This window comes from Aedes albopictus, chromosome 2 (assembly GCF_035046485.1).
Source record: "Aedes albopictus strain Foshan chromosome 2, AalbF5, whole genome shotgun sequence".
Classification (NCBI taxonomy): domain Eukaryota; kingdom Metazoa; phylum Arthropoda; class Insecta; order Diptera; family Culicidae; genus Aedes; species Aedes albopictus.
In genome coordinates, this window is record NC_085137.1 from 27001354 (window position 1) to 27020487 (window position 19134).

Sequence of the window (19134 nt, forward strand, 5' to 3'; positions counted from 1 at the left end):
AAAATGTCCCGTGCGCTGCGATACTACTACCGCGTGAACATTCTACGGAAGGTGCAAGGCGAACGGCACTGTTACCAGTAAGCACCAACCATCCTGTCGTTTTCGGCAATATCTAATCATTTTCCCTCCCTCCGAACAGATTCCTCCGCAATCCAACGGAGCTGAAGAGCATCAAGAACATTTCCCTACTTCGTCAAACGATGGCCAGCCAGAGCGCAAACGGACAAAGCGGTGCCTCCGCCGGCGGTGCTAGCAGCCATTCGTTGATGTCTCTGCTGCCGAATGGTGCTAACATCCATCATTTGGCTGCTGCAGCGGCGGCCGCAGCTGCCTCGCACCAACAGGCAAACGGAGGTGCTCCAATTTCGCCCACCGCGCTACACCATCCTCATCACCCGTCGCAATCGTCAGTACAAAGCTCAGCGTCCTCCAATGGCGTCGTCAACGGCCACCACATCAAGATGGAAACCGATCTGGACGAACTGAAGCCCACCGATCTGAGCACAAGCGATCGGAAATACTACGGTACCGGATCCAACGGAGTTGATTGTTATCCGTAAGTCGTTTTACTGGAAGACCGTCAGCACCAACCATGACTAACATTTTCTCTCCCCATTACTTCCAGATTGATTCGGAACGCAAACGGATTAACCACAATCCAGTTGCTCCGTCAACAGCAAGCCCAACACTCCCAAGAAAACAGTTCACCTCCACCGTCACCCAGTCACCTGTCACTGAACTCCCAATCCCTGCACACCATCAGCAACAACCTGCACCACTTGCACCAACAGCAACTACAAGCACAAGCTGCTGCCGCGGCAGCCGCCGTTGCCGCAGCTGAAGCACGGCACCAACAGCACCAACAGGATGACGACCACAGGCTAGAACAGCACGAACATGACCGGGAACACGATCGCGATCGGAGTCCCTCGCCGGCTGACCACCATCAGCAGCAGCACCATCATCATGCCAGCGGTAAAGCCAGCGACGACGAAAGCATGATGCCCACGGATCTCAGCAAATCCGACTCGATGTACTACAAATAGGCAACTGTTTCCCCACTTATTTGGCAACACTGTTGTGACAATCATCATACAGAGGGCGCTTCGACGAAGAGAGGGGATAGCCTGTGCTATCGGACCTCAGCCAGAGACCGGCGCATAACGAGAGATCTCAGCAACCACCGGTGCCATTCTTCCAATTTACACGGTAGAGCGTAAAGGCGATCTCCTTGGCTGCGGTTCTCTCGCTCATCGGCTACCTTGATCCTTCCGTGTGTTTATCACAAATGACTGAACAAACAAAAAAAATATAAGAAAAACATAAAAACAAAAGAACGTGTGATAGAAACAAAAGAGGGCGGAAATTATAAAGAAACAAATATCCGGAACGGAAAAAAAGAAAACAAATGTGCCAATCGTTCTCATTATTGCTATCGTTTCAGAGTTTAATCATTCATCGATATTTGTCTGAAATGGACAACACAATTCGAGAAAAAAAAACATGTACAGAGAATCATAAACACACACACACACACTGAAAGAGAAAAGTAGTTGAAATATTCTTCCTTACACACGATGGGTTTCGCGCGAAAAAGGGGAAATCTTTTCAGTTTTCTTGTATTATATACTAAACAACAAATTTTGCGGTCGAAAAGTAGAATTTTTATCCAGGATATCGAGTATAGCTAATGAGGTTTTCGATTTAAAGTGTAGAGAAAAAGAGAGATAGAGAAGAAATTAAATAGGTTATTTTGTTGATGAATGCGGAACGGGCGCGAATTGTGTACAGTTTTTTTTACTCGTAGAAGTAGAGTTCACCCTATTTTTTGTGACAACACCTAGCAGTTAAGCGGTTGAAATCCAGCCAGGATAAAAGTACTCATTTAGATTTTTTCTTCTTCCAACGACACATGATTATTATTGGTTTGCTTGAAGTATTTTTGTTTTGTTTAGAAAGGAAATAAATCGCATAGTAGGATAAGTTTGAGAACTTCCCTTCACAATTGGCTTCCATTTCACGATAGAATTATGAAATTTACAAAATTTGAACAAATGTGATGAAAATATAGAGGTTTATATTTGAAGAAATTTTTAACGAAATATTATAGTTTTTCTTTGTTTGCGGCACGATGAAAATTATGTGTGAGTTTATAATGGTATTATTTAGTGGATTTTTTGTTGGTTTGAAGAGAAAAAGGGTCGAATTTGTTTTACTACTATTAGTGGAATATTCTCTACTTCTTTTTGTTGGCTTTAAATGGAAATCGAAATCTTCCTTATTTTTACACTAGTTATATTCAAACATTGTAAATATGGTCAGATTTTTTTTTTTAAATACTGTAATTTGTACAATAGAGATTAAGTTGTCGTCTCAAGTAGAATAATTTCCACAGCATAGGGTCAGAACAGTAAAACAATTGCAAATAATCCAAACCACCCACACATACAACACCCCAAATAGTGGCAGAATGTGATATTTTCAATCGATAAAAAACTTCATCCTAGGTAGGCTGTAGAACCGAACGGGTTTTCGATCACAGCACTCCATGGAATAGTTCTCCAAGCAGATATTAACAGGATAGCCAACGTTAGAAAATAGCGAATCACCACATAGATTAGTGCACCCGGAAACACCCAGCAAAATACACAGCCAGGTTTTTTTTTTCTCTGTTTCGTTCGTATGTAAGTAAGTGTTAGCAAAACGGACAGAAACATTTTCGCAATAGTTTTTTTTTTCGTCGTGTACTGTAAAGCATTATTTTTATCACAATCATTATTAGAGTATGACTTTTTTTTAGAGTTTATCGAAGATATGTTCTAAGGTATAAGAAATTGCAAAAAGAAGACTCAATCCCAATAAAAAGAATATAGAATTGTTTCAAACAAATGCGTGTGTTTTATTTACTTGGAGAAATTGTATGAAAATTTATTGGGTGGTAGGGTAGGGCGGAGCAAGATGAGCACCCTAAGGATCACGTTGAGTTTATTGAAAGTGAACACAATTTTTCAAGGTACCTCTCAGTAGTTCTTTTCTATATCATGTTTTCTACCACCCATAAACATGGCAGGGTTAAAAATTCACAATAAGGATGATTTATTTGACTAAACAAAAAGATGTTTTATGGTCAGTTCGAACATGCTGCGGGGCAAGACGAGCACTTCATTAAAATCAAAATATTTTAACTATAAATTGACCATACAGTGATTGAAATAGTAAATCTTGTTTATTGCTATGGTGTCACGTTCTAAAATGATCAGTTTTTTTTATTATTATTAAAAAATGGCGGTTTTATAATACTTTATACAAAATGACCCGAAAAGCAATGAAGTGGCTTATTTTTAGAAATTAACGCAACCAAATAGTTTCAGAGAATACGGAAACCTATTTTCGGCACTATTGAGTGGATTACAATAATTTCAAAATATTTTCTATATTCCCATCAGGGGTGCTCATCTTGCCCCACTATAGGGAAATGACTTAAATTGGATAAATTTTAACGTTTGTTTTAAGAAAATATTTCCTAATGCAAGTTAAAATGCTTTGCAGTAAGGTAGTAATGTTCGCTGATAATCAAAATTATTGTAAAAATTTGATTCTAACACAAAAACCTTATTTTATTCTGATGATTTCTTATAAGAAACTGCTAAAAATCCATGCTATTGACTAATTTGGCGATATTTTTCAATTCGTTCGTTATGAGGTACCTTTTGTCAGGTTTACAAACAGGATGAACTTTATTCTCACGGATTATAAAGTTGTTTGGACAAAATTCATCATAAAAGTAGTAAAACAGAGGGGTGCTCAACTTGCTCCGGGTGACCATCTTGCCCCGTCCTACCCTAAAACATGCGAAAATCCTTTTGTATTGCACTGTGTAGATCAGCGAATTTCTTATTTCTAGATCGAATATCCCCTTCATTGCTAGCACCCATATAACCTTATCTTGACAAGCATTAAGATGAAAGTCCACAGCGTTCACTTTCCCAACAATACGTTTTGCCTCATTTCTTCTCGAGAGCGAAACTGGCATCCGGTACAAAATCGGTTCGTTTGTAGAGCATTTTATTGTTCTATATGGAAAAACTAAAACGTAGACATTGTGATCTTAAGAACCATTTCGGACCCTTATTTCACATTATTGGAAAAAATGAAAAATATGAAGAAACTTGACTAAGACAGAATATTACTGAAATTGTGCAGTGGTGGACACACTTGCCGTTAACCGTGAATGCATTTCAGACGAACGTTTGCCTTTATTCCCACAAAGGTCACTTAAAAGTTCACTATCAATATTCTCAAATTTCTAATTAACGTGTACTAGGCCTGTCTATTTTTTAAAAAATGTTCTCTGATTCTCAAGATTACCCTCATATTTTGACTGGCATTCAAAAGGAAGTACTGGTCAAAATTTCAGCTAAATTCATTGACATTAGGAGGTGCATCAAATCAATTCAGTGTAAAAAATAATTCTTTTTCCACAAATTGAAAGATATACTTGTCTGCTACAAGTTCTCCGAGCGACATAAGTAATTATCACATCAAATTTTGTACTTCGATCACAGAGAACATACGTCTATCTTTGCCTTCTGCCTTGTGTAAAACTTTGTGACGGTCATATCAGAGTATGTCGTTATACTCCCGTTGCGTGGCACCAGCGTCCCATCAATTACATTGTTGTGTTGTCATTTTTGTTTCCAGTGGTGGCCGTTTATGGCCGTTTGGCGCTGGTGTCGCTGTGTGGGCTAGTGTGTTTTAACCATTTTAACGATGAACGAACACTGCCATCGTGGGTTCAAATCTTTATATGTGGGGCAGTCTCCGTTGGTGGCGTTGAGGTACACTCAAATCCTTTACACACATTTTAACGTACTTTTGTTCGAGCACAAACGTATGTTCTTTGTGCTTCGATGAACCTTGAAAAGTTGAAGTTTGGATATAATGTGTTCTGGAACACCCCCAATATACGTATTAAGTTGGATATTCTAAAACGGCATCAAATTCTCTAATATCTTGTGGTTATTTGCTTCTTTGACATCAATGCTGTAGGAATTGAGTAAAAATTATGAAAATTCGAGAAAGACGAATGCGTCCTATAAACTAGCTTTATGGGAGCAATCATGCTTTAGCGCGCAAATAGTTGAATCGCGTCAGCACTGATATTGATGACCAACATGCTTGTTTGTTGACACTCGGGATAGGATGAGGTAGCCAAGACAAATTACAAAGAAGCAAAGCTACTACGCTCAGTCCAATTTCGCGCCACAGCGTGATTGCCTCCGAAAAGCTAGTTTTTAGGAAATATTTAGCTTCAGGTATCAGAAGGCCGGCTCCAGAGGCACGTTATCCTCCATTTGGGGAATGGACGTATATAAGAGTGTCCCAGAACCAATTCTATAAAAAAAATCTACTTTTAAAGGTTCTTTGAATTTACAACAAATGTGATAATTACAAATGTTTTCTTTAATTTTATTGGCATACGTTGTTCGGAGAACGTGTAGCCAACAAGTATATCTTCCTATTTCTGCCAGAAGAATTAATTTTCCACAAGTTTTAGTATAGTTATGATTTTTTGAAGCTCTTTTTGGATGCCAATCAAAATATGGGGGTGGACTTGAGAACCAGAGAACATTAAAAAATAATATTTTTGAAAAGTGAACAGGCCTAAAGTGCCCCACACAATGCATACGTTTGCGTGTGCGTGACAGTAGTTTGATACATTTCCCATGGGGAAACTGTCAAAAAAACGCAAACCTCGACGGAACGGACGCTATATGTTCCAGGCTTAATCCACATAGACATATCATGCAGCATCCATCGATAAGCTAGTACACGCACGGATCATATCCGGATAATATCCGGATGAAGACAATCTTACATAGTTATGCCAATAAACATCTTTTTTATGACGGTGAGCGGCCTTTTGGGATACGAGCGGTTACTGGTACACTGACGATACTTCGCTTAGGTCTGCCCGAACACTTTCCACATCTGGTCGTTTTTTTTTTTCAGATTCGACTGGACTGTTTCAGTCCGTACAGAACCTAGGGATGGATTTTGACGATCGATATATAACGTAGGCTGCTTCATGGAGGCTCCGTCCATCTGCTGAATATCCAGGATGTTCTCTACTGCCATGACGAACACAAAAAAAAAGTACAACGTCTTTGACAACGACTAACGAGCTTTGACGAACTACAAGGGAATAGGTTTCTCCGTAATTTATTTTGCAATTTCGAGCCAAAGCTTGCCTCGTTCCGAAGACCACTTTATCAAGAAGACTTGCAGCACTGCTGAAGATCGGGAGTCACGCGAAATTTTTCAAAATGTCGCAATACACCACCATAATTTAAAAAAAATCTTCATTTTAACAAAAGTTCTGGTTAATTTCAATTTTTAAAATCAAATTACTTTAAGAGTCAAGTTTTCTAAAATTCCATAGAAAAAGTAGTTTTCCAGAATGTATCTATTTACAAAAAGTTGCTTAATGATTTCATTAAAATTTAAAGGATTACAAAAGTCAATATTTGTCGTTCAAAATATACAAATATGAAAAAAAACTTCAGATGTAAATCTAAAACAAGTTGCTGATTCTTAATAATTCAACCCTAAAACCGTTGCAATATATTGAGAACTTCGAGTGATGGTTTTACAGCAAAAAAGTTTTATTTTTTCGGAAATGCAATACAAAACTTTCAAGGATTGTAAGAAGTGTAGTAAATTTCAGCATGCTTAGATACATGAAAAGGTTGCATAAGACCGGCTTGTGAAGGATCATTTGCATATTACCATAGACTAATACTGAACAGAATCAATTCTGAAAAAAATATAATAAAATATATTAATATATTAATATAAATATTTACTTCGAATTACAAGCTATTGGTAAAAATTAAATGAGCTGAAGTATTCAAAATTCAAATAACATTACCATAATCTCAACAAAACTTCTCGGAACAACGGAAATTAAAAAAAAAAACAAATAAAAATTTATTTGTTTGAAGAGGACCCAACAAACATTTAGATGTACAAGAGTGGAACAAACAACTCTTAAGCAAACTTTAGCTTAAGAAACTATTATACAGCTAGTTCTGTTTCTTGGGGATAGCAGAAATTCCATTTAACATTCAAAGACTTTGTGGAAGATTTTGAAGAAAATGCCGTAAAGCGACACTTGTTTTACTGAACTTAGTAACAAGGTTTTGAATAAGGAGCCGTGGGCTATATGGTAAAAAAGATATTTTACGTAATAAATGAATATATGTATAGGGTCTGTGATAGGCTGACCATCCGCCTCGTATTTAACGGGACAGCATATTTTTCAAACACTCGCCACTAGCCCATTATGCATGTTTATGGCTGAAATTTTCGGTCTTTCCAGCTCAAATGGCATTATTTACAACATTCAGTTTTGTTTTTGGAGATTGATTCGATTTTTCTTGAGTTTTCAGCAAGCGTCCCGTATTTAAACGGGACAAATCTGGTCAACCTAGTCTGGGACCATTTGGGCAGGAGCACCTATTTTGGGTACTTACTGCTATAACTCAGTCAATTTTGAACCGATTGACTTGATTTTTGAGACACGGTCAGATACGCTCAGTATCTAGCCAAGTTCAAAAATGCAAGTCATTCAGTTCGAAATTGACTGAGTTACAGCAGCAAGTGCCCAAAATAAATAGAGTTAATAAACTATAGAGGACGAATGTCGCTGCTGTTCCCTTTGTTCTCGCTCGCAAACATGTCGGGTATCTATCTGTCAAACTGCATACTTTTTCGCTTTGACACTTATAGCCCGGCCTATCTCCGCCAGCAAGAGATGTTTCGGCAGCGACGCCAGCGACATTCTTCCTCTATAGTTTATTACCTCTATTCCAAAATAGGTACTCCTGCCCAAATAGTCCCAGACCCTACTTGAATTCTTTTTGCTTCTGCTCAAGAGACTGCGGCGCACCTGAGAAAGCATCACGGCACACCAGGGCACCGCGGCGCAGAGTGACGATCGACAAGCGATATTTGACGACCCGGTAATCCATCGACAGGCGATACGTCCGCAACGATGCGGACAAGTGGAAAGGTAGCCATTCAGAATAACACGACGCCTTTGTTGCCAACGAAACAAGGACCTAGATGAGTATATCGACAAGGGGTCTTTAGTTAGCCTAATGGTTAAGGCTATGGATCGCCAATCCGGAGACGGCGGGTTCGATTGCCGCTCCGGTCGGGAAAGTTTTCTCGAATCCTCGGGCATAGAGTATCATTGTACTTGCCTCACAATCAGTGAATCAAAATTCAACCATCGCGCAACAATAATGACAATGTCGCAACCTGTATTTGTTGCGACAAACAAACCCATGCAACATAAGTTTGTCCCAACTTGAAAATAATGGGATTAACATCGTACACTGAAATAAATTTTAGAGTAACTTCAACTAGTCAACCATGCTTAATTTTACCATGCGTTAAAATAGTAATGATGAATATGTTTATTGTATTAGGTACCATGTTTATGTTAAAATTACCATGCTTTGATAACAAAACGAATAGTAATCAGTACTATCAAACATAGTCAGCTGGATTACATCATTCGTGGTACTCAGTACTATTATCATGTTTGCCCCTACTATGCTCATGTTAAAAAAGTAGCAGTAGTCATCTGCAGAAATTAGTTCAAGTCGTCTTTTCTTCGTTGTGAAGTATGGTACTGTTTGAAGAGAGGTGGGCTAATCTATTAAATTGCAATTTGTAAAAGGTAATAAACTGAACTGTAATTTTCATCAGGATTCACTGTAGTATGTCAACAACTGCAGATCCAGCCGAATTATGGACATTTTTGAAGCGAACATCGAGTGGCATCGTGTGCACAGTGACGATCACTTCAGCCGGAACTCTTTTTGGCGGAATCAATCTCTGATTAAAGAGATCCAAAGAAACTGGAGCTGGATGTAGCTGCAGCTACATAATATGAATTCCGGAAGATTCCGATTCATAGGAAGAGGAGTACCGACTGACGGAAAGGATGGAGAGGGTTGATGGCGGAAGATGGAGATTCGGGGCAGGGAGATTTGTAGAACATTATCGGGGGAAGATGAATGGGATGGATGAAGAGACTACAGCAGAAATGACCGTCATGGATGCGTGGGAGTGACGAGGATTCCCGGGGCAACCCCGGTATGCATTTGAGTCAAGGTCAAGCAGCATAAGTTTGACCATGTCTGGTTCTATCATTGAGCCCGGGGTTCTAACAGAGCAGCCTGCTAAATGCATTGCTGCTGGAAGTTACGAAAGAGCAATCCCCCATTGCACTGACATCACTTGTACCGGAATTCATTGGCCTGCTAGAACTTTGGCTAGAATCGTTCCAAGCGCCAATGTCAACGTGTTTTTGAACAACCTACTCGAATCAACCGGCATGGCATCCACTCCAACAGCTCAAGTTCTGGTAAAAGCCTAATCGCAGCCGGCCGCAAACTACTTCATTCGTCAACAATTTCGTCCTTGGGTATCGAGGATTATTCCCTGGATTATTCACAATCTGCGAACTTGACTGCGGAAAAAATCCCGATGCCGGTGCTGGTTCCGTCAGTACATGCCTCACACGGAAGACGTACCTACACTGTTAAACTTATAAAATGGGAAAAATGAGGTTTTTAATCTAAATTAAATTAAAAATGCAATAAAACCTAATATAATACCGACAAAATGTATATTTTTAGCGGAAAATTGAAATGTAAACAAAAGAGGGGGTTGAACCATACGCATAGTAATCCAAACCATATTACAACGGTTGAACGTACTATGTTGTTTATCCCGCACATAGTAAAACGAACTATGGAATCAGATTCAAAATTACCATGAAATGTAAATAAAGAGCGACATGGTAAATTTAACCCTGCACATGGTAGTTTCAAAAATAATTCATGGTCTACGAAAATCAAGTAGTAAAGTTGTTTTAATTTCACCCTCGGTTTGGTCACCGTTACCATGTCCCTTTTTTCAGTGTAGGGGTAGGCGGGGCATAATGAGCAGGTGGGGCATAATGAGCACCTTGTATTTTCACTGTAAATCGTCAAATTAACAAAACAAATTGCTTGATTGTAGCCTAATTATCTAAAATCCAATGAGTTGATGACAAAACATTAGTCAAAAAATCTGCTTACCTTGAAAAATTATTCAAAATGCGTAAAGTGGTCATGTACTGGGAAAATATTATAAGAATCAGGTGACCTAAAATAAGGTTTTGGGAATCGAAATCACAACTTACTGGGCATTTATCGATTTTCTTGATATTCCATACGCCAATGAAATGTATTTGTAGCACTTTTCAACAATTTGTATAATTATTTTGTTGGTGGGGCAAAATGAGCAACTGGTGAAAAAATAATGAAAATGGTAAACATCTTCAACAAACGAATTTTAATTATGTTTTTTTTTGTTTTGATGCATATAGTACGGTTATGTCTGTAACTTTCAATTTTTTAGCTTGAAAATTTCAGTATCTGTATATTATCACCGTTGAAAAATTCCTCAATAGAAGACTCCTTGAAACCCCACAGTTCCCTACAATTTAAACCCCGTAATCCCTTCAAATTCTCATTGATTGTTTGCGGTATGCTTTATCATTAGCAAGAATAGCCAATTAGCATTTCATTGTGTGCAAAACTGGTATTGATCATCCTGCCCCACCTAGGGTGCTCATTATGCCCCACCCTCAAAACGCAACTCGCGATTTTATACGTTTTTAAAAACATAAAATTTTACAACATTTTTAACTTTATTCGGAATTTCAACGATTAGCTTTTGTCAGTTAAGGTTCAAATGAGGATTGAACGTTAAAATTACACATTGGTTGCACTTAATTTACTGGATTTAGTGGCAAAATGCTTAAGCTGCTCATTATGCCCCGCCTACCCCTACACCACGAGTTTAGAGATTTTTAAGCCTTGCATTGCGATTTTCGAACGGTAATTTCGAGTCGGTAAACACTGCAACTCTGGTGAAGCTCTATCATCAAACAGTTTCGACTTTGGGTTAGCAATAATTGATTATTCACGAGTTGAAAAGTACGCAACAAATTCAGCTTCCGTTTTGTCTGCAACAAAAAATTTCGAGATCTTGTCATTATTTGTTATCAGTAGGGATAAAGAGTAATCGTCGCGCCTTCTTTGTTGCTTGTTTTGTGCCTCTTTTGTCTGACAATTCTCTTCACTGCTCACAATATACAAATTCATGCAATGGCAGGCAAAGGAAGCTCTCCAATTAAAAACTGTGGAAATGCTCAATGAACACTAAGTTGAAGCGAGGCAGGCCAAGTCCCAGTGGGGACGTCGAGCCATAAAGACAAAGGACAAAGTAATAACTGGTTTTGCCATCATATCTCGTTTTGCCATTCTTCTGTTATTATGAAAAACTTAAAATGGCAAATCAATAGCAAAATATACAATCATAGCAAATCTTGTCATTGATATGTTATTCATTAATAATGCTAAATAACACATCAATAACAAAAATTACTACACTGAAACCTCCATTTAAGTCGATTCATGGCTGATCGAAAATAATTTTTACCGTGCAAGCAATGACTAAACTATACAGTTTCATATTTTTTGACAAATCTCCTTTGTCATGCGAAGTGTTAAAAAATATAAAAGTCTTTAGTTTTGTCATTGCTTGTACGGTAAAAAATATTTTCGATAAGCCATGCATCGACTTAAATGGAGGTTTCATGGTAAAACTTGCAATTTAGCACCTTTTATAATGAATTGTATAAAATATCAAAACAATAACATAATTTACATTCCTAGCTAAATTTGCCATTATTTTGATATTGTGAGAAACTATTTATAAACATTAGGCACCATAACATATTTTACTCTTAATATACCATTAACTATTATATTGTATATTTCAAGCATAACTTTTCAATTCGACGTATCTCGCAAAAGTAAACAAATCCGGATTCTCAGCTGTGTGTTTGATTCGCAATGGATTCTATTTGATGCACATCAATTTATGTTACTTTAGAACTCAAACAATTAAAGAGTGTAATTTGTAAAACGACGTATCTATCTTTTTCGACGCAACGGTGGCTACGTTCATCAAAGTGAATTTGATTTTTAAGTTCGTTTCGTTTTGAGTTTTTAATTTCCACAAAATAAAACTGTTTTTACATTGATTGATGAACTTAAATTTTATTGAAGAAAAAAAAAAGAAACAGCTCATTTTACGTTTCTTCTGTTACTTTGAAATAACAACTGAATCTACAATTATTTTAAAATTGAATTTGAACAACTAAACCTACCATTATTTTGATCGCCACATAAACAGCTAAATTTGTTCTTATTCTGTTATCAATAACTCAAGAATGTCATATTTTGTTATTCACCGATAACAGTTGGGTCTTATTTTGTTATCAATATCTCAATAATAACTTATGTTGTTCTTCAATTTAATCCGCATGCTTTACCATTACTTTGTTATTACAATGGCAAAATAAGTTATTTTTAAGTTTTTTCTGCCTGATATGTACCAAAATTTTTTTATTATTTTTGTTATTTTAACTCTTATTTCAAACAAACAAATAACACATTTTGCCATTCAAACATTCTGTTTTAATGGTAAAATTTGCCATTCTTTTGCCATTAAGCTCTACCCGGGATGCTGGATGCGGATGGGAATCTTGACCGACATAAGGCGCAGCTAGTATTCAAGGAATTTCCACAGCAAAAGGATGTAAATTATGACCAAACCTACTCGTGGTGGTTCGTCACAGATCCTTGCCGAACAGTTCTTTGGATCAATTTTTATCACCAGCTTGAAACTTCAGGTGAGGCTGGATTGACTCCGAAATTTATATGTGTGATTATAATTTCAGTGCAATGTTGTCAGCCGTTCAAATTGTCCATGTTCAAACCCACTTGACCTAAAAACAACCTTTAATGTGAGTAATTTTATGTTTTATGTAACAAATGACTTGACTACTCAAACTTTGTAAGTAAATTGTAGTTTTCCCTGAAGATGAGTGAACAAACGCTCGAAACGTCGGCTATAATTAAAACCGTTGTTTTATAAGTAACCCGATGACCGAAAACGCGCCTGTAATTGCTACTTTTCCTAAAAAATTAAAAATCCACACTCTCTAGACATCTACGAAATAGATTAGGTAAGAAATATATGACTATAACGAAGTGTAGAAGTTGTTAATATGGAATTACAATTTAGTCCGCGAATGGTAAATTTCAACCTGCTGACCCCAGTTCATGGTACATAAGTGATTTCGACAACATACCTTTGTAGGTACTATGCCGTAATATGATTGTGTTGGGAGGTGGGGTTTGAGAAGTCCTTTAAACAAACACCTTAGTTTGTCGTTATCAGGTGTGAGAGCTAAAAGCTACAAAATTTTATCCTTAATTTTCTAGTTTGTTGACTACTTACATCGGTTTCTCTTCAACCCTCTATATTTTCCAACAAGCTTCCGTAAATCTTTATCGTTGAGTGACGATGAAACGGAGTATGAGCTACAAAACACAATTAGTACTTATTACACAATTCATATTATTCCATCAAAATTATGACAGCCTCAGTTGTCACTGTGACATTCTCCCGAGGGGCACTCCAACGTTGGCGTAGTTATAAGGGATCGGTGTGAACTGCCATAACAGATTGGTATCACTCTATCTGAGGATTGAAATATCTGATTATGCAACTTTACCATTGAATCTACATTCAGTTCAACCAATCAACACTGCAAAGCACAACGGTCGTATGCCGAAAAGCAATGCTTCCTGGAAGATATAAACCAAGCCCAGGGATAACTGAACAAGCCTAACATTTCCACAGTTATTTAGCACTTGAAACGCTCTCATGCATGCAGTTTTGCATATAAGATTAGAGTTTCTTCTTCAGCATAATGGCCATTGGAGCGTTCGGACAAACATTAAACAAAATGTGCACTTACCTTAAAACACTAGGTACTCTTATTTATTTCACGTCTTCACCGTCACATGCATGATATTCATTGAAATGCCGGTTCATCCCTCTGCTTATGCGTCGCCAAGTGCCGCGTCAGATAGCTCTGCTGAATGAACGCCTGGCCGCACTGTTGGCACTCGTACGGTTTCTCACCGGTATGGGTCCTCTCGTGGATCACCAACTGCCGCTTCCGAATGAACGCCAACGGGCAGAAGCTGCACTGATGGGGCTTCTCGCCCGTATGTGCCGCCATCTCGTGCCGCTTCCGGTCCGTCGCGTGCGAGAACACTTTATCGCAGAACTTGCACTTGTATGGCCGGATTCCGGTGTGGCGCCGTTTGTGCGTCAGGAACTGCGACTCGATCCGGAACGTGAGCTTGCAAATTTCACATTCCCACGGTTTCTCGTCCGTATGCGTCATGGCGTGGTCCTTATAGTTACGCTTCCGGGCAAACGTTTTACCGCAGATTTCGCAACTGAACGGTCGATCCGACTGGTGCACAATCATGTGGTTCTTCAAGATCGTTTTGGTACCGAAGCTCTTCTGACAAACATCACACTCGTACGGCTTGATTCCGAGATGTTTATTTTCGTGATCCTTCAGTTGAGCCATCGATTTCATTTGCACGCCACATGTACTGCAGGTGTGTCTTGCACCGGAATTGGACTTTCGCTGCGCGACCACGTGCCTCAAAAGACCTCGATAATTACTAAAGCTTCGGAAACAAACTTCGCAGCAATTTTCATCCGAATCGCGGTAGTCCTTGAACTGATTTCGCTTCACACCATGGTTCCCGTCCACGTGCGTCAGCAGATCGCAGTAGTCCGGAAACGACGCTTTGCATGCGGTGAAACAGCAATAGAACTTGCCGTCTTCTTCCGGCTGTTTGGGTTTCGGCCCCCGCCTATCCTCTCTGCCGGTAAACCGCTCGTGCGTATCGTAATGCAGCAGAAACGGAGTTTGGAAGTCAAACTTCTCATTGCACAGCTTGCAGGAGTACACAAGAACATTCTTAACGAACCCTCGGTGAATTTGCAGCGACACGGCTTTGACAAACCGCCGGAAACATCGATCGCACTCGTACGGACGTTCTTTTTGATCCGCTTCCTGGAACTGGCGATGGCTTTGGTTGCAGTGATCCAGCAGTTCCTCTTCGGTGATGAAGGTTCGATAGCATCCGCAGCAACGGACCACATCCTGTCCGCTGATGTCGACTACGGATATTTCCGCCATGTCCGGATCGTTTCGTTTGGCAGTCTTCTGAAACAAAAAGAAAATACATATGATGTCAATCAGAAAGGCTGATGGGATGGACGAAAACACTTACAGGTTGCACGTAGAGCCGCCTTCCGTACGGTTCCTTGTGCGGTGGCTCCTCCTCCGGTTGATAATCTTCGTCATCATCAGTCTCTTCGGCTCCACTGCCATCCGCGTCATCTTCCACGCGGGGAGGTGATTCCGCACGTTCCACCTTAGTGACCGTGTTGGTAGCCCTACGCCGTCTACCAACTTGTGCAACGGCCGTTGCCGCTGCCGGCATCGGTTGAATCTTCAACCGAAGTTCAACCTTTTCCTCCACTTCGATCTCCTCCTTCACGTCGAGCATATCCAGTTCGACGAATCCTTCGTGCCGTGCGCTGGTTTGCTGGTGTTCCCTCAACTTGTCAGCCGTTCGAAACATTTCCCGGCAAGTTTTGCAATGGTAAACGTGCCTGGCGTTGAGATCCAGCATGTGCCTATCGTAGTCTTCCTTAGTGTCAAACGACCTCAAGCAGGCGAAGCATGAATGCTCTTCGTCGAACCCCCTGTTGCCTTGATGTTGCTTTTCACCGTGGCGCTTCATCTCTCTCTTGCTGTCGCAGTAGGCCGAGCAGTCACAGCAGAAGTACCCCTCGAAGGTGTAGTAGTCGAATGTGAGGAAAATCTTTTTGGCGCGACTTTTCTCCAATACGGAGGATGCTTCCTCGGTTGGAACTGGTTTCGGCTTGGAGGTTTTGTTTATGTGATTCGTTGCAATTTCTTCGGTGGAATGAGTTTTTAGGTGAGCATTTAGCTGTCTCTTGCTTGGCGTCAGAATATCACACACGTTGCAGTGCAACAGTTGCCTAACACGCGCTATTTTCTGATGAAGGCTCAAGAAATCGGATGTCGCAAAAAGCTTCAAGCAGGCGTTGCATTCGTAGTGATTGTTTCCGTTTCCATGATGCCCCGGTTTATGATCTCGCTTGCAATGCTTTTCCAGTGCTACTTTTGTGTTGAATACTTTGAAACATCCGCAGCAACGATGATCATCAGCCTCAACCCATTCCCAGCTTAGGTCGTCGCCTTTCCTAGTTCGGTAATGTCCCTTCGTCAAATCGCTAAACTTCCAACCGAATTCCGCATTCAACGGGTCACTGCGATTGCCTGCGACGGTTACTTTGATTGGACTCTTTTCAACGAAACGATCGTCCTCCTCCAACACTTCCTCATCCATGAAAGACATTTGCATGGAAAAGTCCTCATCGTCGGACCCCTCGTGCATGGTGATTTCTAGCTTCACATTTGGTGAAGCGGATTCACTTCGGAGCAATTGTCGTAGGCGCTTCTCGCTGGCCTTGAACGTTTCTCGCAGGGCCCAGGATTCCTGCAGTCGGGCCTTACAGTCCGGACAGATCCGGCGAGGCATTTGATCGTTTGGTTTGATCTACGAACGTACAAAATAGAGAATTCAGTTATTTTTTTACAGAGTTAGGTATCCAATACTTTTCCGTTTGAAGAAAAAAATATTGAGAAAAAAAAAATGCAAAAAGCCAAGATTTCTCATACTAAGTCCTATGCGAATGTAATTGTCCTAAGCAACGTTACCCACATCACCACTTACCTCAATATCCAAACAGCCGGCCATAACTTCAGCGACGGTCCTCACGAGGGGAGCCGTCGACTCCGATTCACCCGGTTCCCATTCATCCTGACTGCCGTTAAATGCGCGAGCAATCGGGCAGCGCTAGCAGTCGTTAATCCCATAGGCAACAGAAGGGGGGCAGTTGCTCGCGCGCGCTAGCAGTGCGCGAGCAGATGGAAGTTAAAATTTTATCTTGCATGCAAGTTGCTCGCGCAAAATTCAACATGCACCATTTTCTGCTATTTTCAAAGCAAATTTTTATTTAAGAATAACACTGTTCGACAAAAAAAAACTTTTGCCGTGATCAGAGACCCCATTAGTAGGGCATAAAAGCGCATGGAAAATGTAGAAAAATGCCATTTTCAAATCTGTTGGAGCACCCCTAGAAACTTCTTGAGATAAGTTTGAATTTTATTCATTTTTGAAGGTTCGACACGAGCTTTAGAAATCATCTTAAACACTTTAGAAATATAATATCTTTAGAATGCAATTTTGTGCACCGCTGAAATTTTCACAGATCTGAGAAGTAACTTTGATAAATAACTAGTCAAAATTTCAGCCTATTACGACATTCCATTTCATTGATACATATCCGGGAAGAATCAAATATTAGTTATATAATACAAATCCTTGAAGTTTTCTCTTAATTCAATCACAAAAAGCAAGCCCCTATCCTTATCAAATCATAACAAAATAACTATTTTACTTTGATGTGACTTCACAATGCTACACTTATGATCCAAATAATTGAATTGAAATTTTCAAGAAGAAAATCCGGTCGATTTTTTAAAATTACTAAAGTGGTAAGCCTGTGTAAAAATAAAAATAAAATCTAATACATTTATATTTTGCGATCAGTACAAAAAACGTTTCCAGTGTTTTCGTGGGTTGTCTATATTCATTTAATGTTTCGAAGAACCTCCTAGCCATACCAAGGTGGTAAAGTTGATAACTTTATTGAATAAAACAAACCTATTTCAAAACAATGAATTGAAGCTGGCATTGCGCAGAAAACATGGTTTAAGTTCACGACTGTTCAAAACAATACAACCCTAAAAAAATGTAAGCCAAAAATGAGAACATTCTCCATTTACTATTAGTAATCGTTGTTTTCATCACATTTTAGCTAGTTTCACAATACAGAACGTGTATGTTGGGGCATTACCATTGAAGACACTTTTATGAAATTAATTGAATTTGTCATGTAGTAAAATATTTCCTATCTTAATTTCAAGCTCAATAATGTCCTCCACGATTGTATAATTGCTTTATAAGTTCCAGCAGCATAGGGTCTGGAACCATTTGGGCATGATCACCTATTTTGGGCACTTGTGTCTATGACTCAGTCAATTTCGAACCGATTGACTTGATTTTTGAGACACGATCAGATACGCATAGTATCCAGCTATGTGCAACAATTCAAGTCAATCGGTTTGGAATTGACTGAGTTAAAGCATCAAGTGACCAAAATAGGTGCTCCTGCCTAAATGGTCCTAGACCCTATTTTTTAATATAGTGTTAAATACTATCTATACAGAAGCACTAAGGCGAGTTAATATAATTTATTTTGTCCAAATAGTCCAAATTTGTTTCAATGCAGAGGTCGTTGGAATTTGAATATATTTTCCGCATCGTATTAAATTTTTTTAAAACATGGAACTGCTTGATATCCACCAGGTCAAGCAATCTGGAACAGTTACTTAGGTGCACACCAAATCATTGAAAAGCATTCTCATCCATATGCGATATATGGATATTTAAATTAGGGCACGACTCGAAATTCGATCAAAACAAAATACTTCCTTGAATTAAGTGGACAAAGTGTATTTTGCCTGAATTGTGATCTTTATCCATCGCATTCAAAATCGCAGTTTATTGGTATTTAAACATGATTATGAAAGTAACATTCGATGTCAAATGTTACAATACTATATACTTTGTTCATTTTCATAAGCGACAAAAAAGTTTTTGAAAACTGCAATTAGAACATTAAATTTATTTGGAAAAGTTTTTCCTTAAAACACTCATGCTGACCTAAATTAATTAATCTGAGTTTCTTCCTGTGGATCCTTTGTAATCATATCCTAAAATTTCTCGTATAGCTTTCCAGAATCATACTTAGTTAAACCAAATGTTTGAAATGCAATTTTCATCTTCTTCAGTCAGAGACTGAAAAATATATTAAAACTAGAAAACGGACGTCACATTTAGTGACCTAGTGGAGAACTTGTAAAGAAACGTTTTCTCTTACTAGAGCGGAAATTCATCCAATATTCCG

The 19134-nt window shown here is 39.1% G+C and overlaps 2 protein-coding genes across 2 annotated transcripts; one reads left to right on the forward strand and one right to left on the reverse strand.

Annotated features, from left to right (window-relative positions):
* On the forward strand, positions 1 to 2889 carry LOC115262110 (ets DNA-binding protein pokkuri; the record flags this gene model as incomplete). Its single annotated transcript, XM_062849338.1, is given in 3 exon segments — positions 1 to 77; positions 140 to 556; positions 626 to 2889. Coding segments are annotated over 3 exon segments (915 nt in total), but the record flags the coding sequence as incomplete, so codon positions are not given.
* An 11059-nt stretch (positions 2890 to 13948) lies between these two features.
* Positions 13949 to 16919, reverse strand: LOC109429660 (zinc finger protein 420). The gene is made up of 3 exons (XM_062849342.1): positions 16836 to 16919; positions 15300 to 16658; positions 13949 to 15232 (listed from the first exon to the last, which is right to left on the reverse strand). Exons 1-3 carry the CDS (start codon positions 16857 to 16859, stop codon positions 14015 to 14017), a joined length of 2601 nt encoding a protein of 866 aa, XP_062705326.1. The 5' UTR covers positions 16860 to 16919; the 3' UTR covers positions 13949 to 14014.
* Between the last annotated feature and the right edge of the window lie 2215 nt (positions 16920 to 19134).

Excerpts from the sequence above, each read along its gene's own strand:
- LOC109429660 (XM_062849342.1), bottom strand. The coding sequence starts at position 16,859 with ATGGCCGGCTGTTTGGATATTGAG. Across the intron at positions 16,659-16,835 it reads CCGGCTGTTTGGATATTGAG|ATCAAACCAAACGATCAAAT; the intron begins GTAAGTGGTGAT and ends GTACGTTCGTAG. Across the intron at positions 15,233-15,299 it reads GGCGGCTCTACGTGCAACCT|AAGACTGCCAAACGAAACGA; the intron begins GTAAGTGTTTTC and ends TTTTTGTTTCAG.